Below are 7,345 nucleotides of genomic sequence, written 5' to 3' on the forward strand. Positions count from 1 at the left end.
AACTAAGCTAAGCCTATCAATGTAGTATATTTGTATATACCGCATTGATTGGCAAGCATCCTCATTATACATGCATCATGCATGAGGCACAAAAGAGAAAGCTATGACTAACAGGGCAATGCGCCAACTCCTACACAGGTGTGCATATATTCCTGTGACTACAGTAGTCATGGCAACGTTATTAATTGGATAGACTGACATTTTCACCATGCCTTCTTTCCTCTTGCTTTCACAAATACCTTAATCTGCAATTTCTTGAACTCAAACTTGTACTCTCATTTTGTTAATTCAAGGATCTCTTACTGATCATCAGACTCAGTTATCGGAACTAGCATGCCAGCCAGTCTCCTTTGCCAGACCCGTGCACTGTGAAAGATTGTTGTCAGTAGTCAGTATGTGTATAATTATCTTGTGAAGTGGTAAGGTGACTAAGTGGTGTTGTGGTAGTAAGCTTGCCTTTGCATTTGGTGCTCAGGGCTGAAACCATTATTTTTCCTTACACTTTTAGCCTGGCTTTGGACAGAGGGATATGACACTTACTATAGTAAAGATTATGCCATGCAATGAAATAAATGATTTGAATAGAGGGAAGAGAAGAACTTTCTTAGTGGTATTTCCAGTAATTGATATATAGGTTCGTTTATACTCAACTGGAACGTGTTTCTAAGTGAAGTTTTATGCATTTTGTCGCTGCATCATGTCTCTCATACTCCTACTAGTAGAATGTTATGCTATGAAATAATCAGTTTACACTTTACACCCACAAATACATTGAGCCATGATTTATATAAAGAAGCTTTATTGATTGGCAATAAGTCTTCATGTAGCCTGACTAGTTCTGGTCTGAAAACATTAATAAAAAGACAAAAGCAAATTTAGTAAGATGGATCTTTGATGTTAAGCAACAATTTCAAACAGTAAAATTTGAAGCTTCATGCAATGCCCCAACTCAAAAATATGTTAGCTGGTAATCCATGTTAACATATTGCTGGCTACCTTTATATACAAGGTCTAACCGCATGGTCTAACCGCATGGTCGAACTTATGGGCACATAATGGTACATGTCAACAAGTTATTTTTATAAACTGGTTACTAGTCTTTGTTGGCATTCCATTTTGTAAATCTTTGGCAGTTCTTAGGGTCATTCCATTCATCTGCAAATTTTCTAGCTTTTGTTGATGCCAGCATTTCCGGCTTATTTATTATTTTACAAAAATTGCACACTGCGGGCTTCGACGCTACCATATCAGTGTAATAACTCTCTCTCCACCGATGATATCGATTATACGCCTCATCGTTGTGCATTAAGTACTGCAGGTGCTTGCCAAGTTCAGCAACAGATGAGAAGTTGTAAGCGTGGATGAAAGAATTTGGAGGGGCAACACTGTCATATTCATCGATTGAGAGACCACCAAAAGCGACTGGAACAAAGTATTTGTCTGATTCAAATGTACGCCAGAACTTTTCCGTGATGTATTCTGTGCAGAGAGAATTTTCAAAGGCAAGGTAGAACCTGTACTTCGAGTGTAAGTTCGACATGCAAGTAGTATTAAATCTAGTCCGACATGGAGAATATTTAGTACATCCTCCAAATACATCCACGTCGACATACGCTGACAATTGCTTCATAAAATCTAGCCTGTCGTACTGTTTAGAGTTACAGTTTGATACGTAGGCATATGCCCCTTTAGTTTTTCCTTTAGCGAAGTTAAAATTTTTATAATTAGTATTCTCTTGTGCGTATGTCCGTCCATAGGGAACACTGAACGGGACAGATGACTTTATGTAACTAAGAGTTCCATTGAAATCGTTAACAACTGAGTTCCAGCTGTAGCCGGGTGTTGAAGGAGATTCAACTCCATAAATGAACCAAAGCTGACGCTGTCGAATATATTCCGGTACTCTCTGGGTAATTTGAGGAGAGTTCTGCGCAAAAATTACAGCATCAGCCTGTAAGAGATAGGCTGGGTTGTCACATGTCTGCATGATGCAGTTGGAATATTCACACCCATCAAATCGTAAGAAATCTTCCATACCTGGCCATAAATCTCCCATGTAGAATATTGTCTTCTTTTCTGGTGAGTTCATGTGAGTGATTATACATGGTGCTGATGGACTCACATGTTCTTCATTATAATCCATTTTTGCTTTCCAAGGCCTCCAGTTTATTCCAATAAAAACCAGTATGCAAAGAAAGAAAGCATATCCTAAATGCTGTTTTCTCATGCCATGCGTAAGCATTTCGCCAAAACTAGACTATGCAGCCTAAACTAGTACAAGAATACCCCCAGAGTAGTTAGATAATTGATTGCTACTAAAATGTCTATAGAAACATTTAGCGCTCAGCTATTCTCAACCAATAAGCTGTCAGAGTTGAAAACCTACGTGAATGACAACTCGCTCAGCTCTTCTCATTTACTATGTTTCCATGGTGCGCAGTACTGCGAAGCAGCCCCCTCCGAAGTCGAGGGGATTGTACGTTTCCATGCTGCGCAGTGGTTTTCAGCAAATACCGCAAATTAGCCAGAGAAGAGAAATTGTATAAATCGAATTGCCTGATGGAGAAATAGAAATGATCACGGATACCGAACGTCATAAACGGTCTTTTTATGATTCTGTCGTCATTATACTTTTATTTACAATACACATTCACAAGGTTTTACAAATCTTAACATACTTTTTACATAGTATTATATTTTTAATAAGTATTTTTAAGTAATATATTATTTAAACGTTAATTTAGGACTTGCCACCTATTTTTCGAAAAGTGTTGGCATCGATAACAAAGTCCAGGAAAGTAATCACCTCATCATCCTCGTGAATGCAGATCATAATTAAATTTAGGTGAAAGAAGATCGAAAGAATAGTAAAAAAACAAGATTAACAGGACAACCTTTGTACTAGTTTATGGCTCTCGAAGAATCCGTCTCCACGACATGAGAGCTATGCGCAGCCACTGCGCAGTCGCTGTTTCCTTGCTGCGAATTTGCACTGGCTTCGCACTGATCAGTGCGCAGTGATTTCAGTGCGAAGGCGCCGTTTCCATGATTCGGAGAGGGCCCAACTCCGAAGCACTGCGCATCATGGAAACATAGTGATAGTCAATCAGTTATGAAAGTTGAATACCTACTTGACTGGCAACCTTAAATAAATACCTGTATGAAAACTTATGGAATCAATGTGAGAATCACAAGAGCCTGCTCTTGTGAGTTCAGCAAACGCATAACACTTCAGCATCCAAGGTGAATATTTGAGAAAATTGCCTAGCCTGTCTTGACAAACTGTTGCTTTTGTGGAGTTTTCCCCGTCAAGCGGAGTGAGCAAAACAACAGCTTGTCGCAATACGCACTGCAAACTGATGCATCAGCTGCACTGAAAGAGAGTTGTTCTCTTCCGTCTATGCGGGTTGGCTGCAATGTTCTTTCGGTCGCTCCATTGGTAATCATAACGGATTTAGCCCAAAAACTTATGTAGAAAAAAGTAAGATAAAACGTTTAACCAGAGACCAGTCTCTGCAGTAAACTTTATTAGAACTTAAAAACTTAGGCAACAACAGCTACTCAACATGTTGTTATTTGTGCGCTCAGTCAGTTCTATTTGTTCTCATTGATTTTATTTTTAATTTATTTTTATCTTAAGCTCTACTAAAGCTTACCGCAGAGACTGGTCTCTGGCTAAACTTTTTTATCTTAATTTTTTCTACATAGATTTTTGGGCTAAATCCGTTATGATTACCAATGGAGCGAACAAAATAACATCGCAGCCAAGCCGCATAGACGGAAGAGAAAAACTCCCTTTCTGTGCAGCTGATGCATCAGGTGCAGTGTGTTTTGTGACAAGCTGTTGTTTTGCTCGCTCTGCTCGCCGAGGGACAACTCTGCAAAAACAACAGTTTGTCAAGACAGACTAGAAAATAGTCATGCTTTTGTAAAAAGAAGTACAGGAGTTGTTCAGTATGAATACTAGTTACATTTGCACCGCCTGCAAGTTCTCTGTCAATTTAATGAAGAACTTTTGAATGACAATTGACAAAAAAGCCTAAGAATTAAAGATTTGAGAACTCATGAAACACTGGGTTTACTATTGGTAAGCCCAGTGAGTTAGTGTGGGCTTTCCATTGTAAGACTTAAGGCTAATTTGTGTGTGTATGTGGGTGAGTATGCACATGTGTAGGTGTATGCATAAGCCTTATGCGTGTTTGCATGTGTGTGTATATATGTGTCAGTGTTAGTGTGCATTTGCACGCATATGAGTTTATACTTGTGTGCGTGTGCGTGTGCGTGCGTGTGTCCGTATGTGTGTGTTAGTTTACAAATCCCCTGTGATCTTCAACATTTAAAGCTGATTCTATTCAAACTTCAAATGTACAGTAAGCAGGGGTGTATACAGGGGGTGTACAGTAAGCAGGGGTGTATACAGGGGGTGTACAGTAAGCAGGGGTGTATACAGGGGGTGTACAGTAAGCAGGGGTGTATACAGGGGGTGTACAGTAAGCAGGGGTGTATACAGGAGGTGTACAATAAGCAGGGGTGTATACAGGGGATGTACAGTAAGCAGGGGTGTATACAGGGGGTGTACAGTAAGCAGGGGTGTATACAGGGGGTGTACAGTAAGAAGGGGTGTATACAGGGGGTGTAAAGTAAGCAGGGGTGTATACAGGGGGTGTACAGTAAGCAGGGGTGTAGACCTATGTTTGCAAGTGAGGTTGCCATTTAGGCGACTTATCATATACAACTGGGGGTTTGGGGGGCTCACAACACCAAGCTATATGGTGCATTGTAGACTACTTAAAACAACTTTCTTGAGCTTTGAGGAATGGTCATAATGATGGTGTGGAAATGATATGAACTATGGTATGAATGCTCAATAAGAACACAAGGCAAAACATGAGATACCTATGATAATACATGATGTAGTGCATTTTCTGTCAGCACGAAAGAAATATCATCACATATCACAGCAAGAAAACCATGTGCCTAGAAGTAAAGCCATAAGGGTGACAGCACTAGCCTAAATATAAATGGATAACACAGCTAGTTTACTTGTAAGTGGCAATATCACATTCTCTACCAGCAAAGCCTCTCACATGTTCAGAGATGACTTGCTGCACATCTAAGCTGTCTGTTTGTTCTGTAGGTATGTAACCATAGAAGATGATTCGGTCTCTGTTGACCCATGCTGTTACCCATGGCTGTCTTTAAACCATAACTGTCACGAACAACTTTTATCGTATTTACTAGGTAAATCAGACACGCTAATTCTGATATTGTACTCAAAATAAAGATTAGTCCACTAAATTTCAAAGTCATTTAGGCTTTTTTAAAGCGTTTCAAAATTCGTTTCGAAAACAACACAGTCGGCATTACAAGCTCCGCCCATAAATATGTGACGAAACCTAGCTTTTTCAGAAACGGAAGTTCGGAATGTTTAGTCCGATTTAGAATAATAGAGATGGGTGTCTTAAAACCCATTATTATCTAAATCCAGCCTGTAAAATAATTTCAGTTTTTTATAAAAGGTATATAAACTACTTAAAATTGCTCGTAGCTTGTTACATGACGTTTAAATGGGCTGGACGCCGAGAAAAATGAGCTCAAAAGGCGCGGTTTTATCACAAGCTAGCGTTGTTATTGCACTTTTTTAAATATGCAATGTTAAATAGCTCATCTACCTTTCAGAAAAGACTGATATTATTTTTAAGGCTGAATTTAGATATCAATGGATTTTAAAACACCAATCTCTATTATTCTAAATCGGTCTAAACATCCCGACGTAACTGCTGTTCCTAAAAAGCTAGGTTACGTCACGTATTTATGGGCGGAGCTTGTTATGCCGATCGATCGTGTTGTTTTCGAGACCGATATTAAAACGCTGTAAAAAGCCTTCATTACTCTGAAAGTTGGTGAACTAATCTTTATTTTGATTACAAAATTGGAATCAGTGTGTCTGATTTACCTAGTAAATACGATAAAAGTTGTTCGTGACAATTATGGTTTAACCTTTTCAAAGCACTGAATGACCTTTCACTACTAGCATTAGTAGCTGGCAAAACAATGATGATGACAAGCACGTCATAAATAGTGGGAAACGAAGTTTTTTACACAAAACAATCTGCTTTAATTATAGAAATGAAATCAATGATATTTGAGGCTTTGATTGTCATATGCAAAGAAGACAACTCACTCTCAAGAGTAGGTCTGTCTATCTGATATAAAAAGCAGAGCTTGTTGATCACATGCATATCACAGGTATGATCAGTAAGCACTCTCTCTATATCGGGAGTACACAGCCATATCCTCCTGTCTAAACCTATTCTTAATGCCATTGATGGCCAAGTCAAACACTTCCTTGTAGTTCTTCCTTAGCGTTTGGCCAGAGGTGAGTTGAGCAGTGGTGTAGTTAGTCTCATCGTATCATATAGGTGCTCTCCTAGCACATGGCTCTTTAGGAAGATTAATGTCTAAAAGTTAACATGCAAATAATGAATGACTAATTTGGGAAATTGCTAAGTATTAAATGAACACCCCACGGACCGACCTGGTGACAAAAATAAATAATGTTGGTTTAATGACTTACCTAGCTGCTCTCTTTCCTTGTCCACTTCTTTTTTGAAGCTTAGGAACTGCTCCTTCATCGTCTCCAGCACATCTGTTGTCTTTTTAACCAGCTTCTGCGCATCATCAGCGGATAACTTACTGGTCTGCAGTGTTTTGGACAACTTGTCTGTGAGTGATAGCACCTTGATGCCAAGTTTCAATCCTAGACAAAAATAAAAATACAAATTAGCCTAAGAATGTAGTGTGTGATAGGTAAATATTATTCACATAATTCTTTATTAAACATAGCTAAAGCATACCTAATGACTCAGTAGTCATTGCAGATCAGACTATTGCAGTACGAATCTCAACACTCAACGGCAAAGAGGTAGAGGCACATTTCACTGTAAGAACATCATTATGCTGCAGCACTACAATATATCTATTACTCACCCAGTCTTACCAAATATAATGTTGTAATCTTCCATCTTTGACTCCACTCCAATCACTCGACTTATCGATGTTGGGTCAATAAACTCTGCTCTCACTAAAGGCCACAACTTCAGGAGATAGCTTTAGTTTGCCAAAACCTTAGATAAAGTCTCTGCACAACAGTCCATCTAAAATTAAATTATTTCTTTATCTAATGCTCAAAAATTGGATATCATTAAATCTTTCCAATTTGAAGTGAATCCAGGCTTGTGCATAGTAAGGTCACTCAATCACAAACATCTACCAGCATTTGTACTTTTATTGGCCACAAAATTTGGTAAACATCCTATCTTGTTGGACAAAATGACACTATTCT

General features: G+C 38.7%; 1 protein-coding gene across 1 annotated transcript; it reads right to left on the reverse strand.

Annotated features, from left to right (window-relative positions):
• Window positions 1-1,093: 1,093 nt before the first annotated feature.
• On the reverse strand, window positions 1,094-2,143 carry LOC137397574 (alpha-(1,3)-fucosyltransferase fut-1-like). The gene has a single exon (XM_068083866.1). The coding sequence runs from the start codon at window positions 2,141-2,143 to the stop codon at window positions 1,094-1,096; it is 1,050 nt and encodes a 349-aa protein (XP_067939967.1).
• Window positions 2,144-7,345: the final 5,202 nt, after the last annotated feature.

This window comes from Watersipora subatra, chromosome 5, assembly GCF_963576615.1.
Source record: "Watersipora subatra chromosome 5, tzWatSuba1.1, whole genome shotgun sequence".
Classification (NCBI taxonomy): domain Eukaryota; kingdom Metazoa; phylum Bryozoa; class Gymnolaemata; order Cheilostomatida; family Watersiporidae; genus Watersipora; species Watersipora subatra.

Bases quoted from the DNA above. Each gene is read 5' to 3' on its own strand.
- LOC137397574 (XM_068083866.1), bottom strand. From the start codon at position 2,143: ATGGATTATAATGAAGAACATGTGAGTCCATCAGCACCATGTATAATC.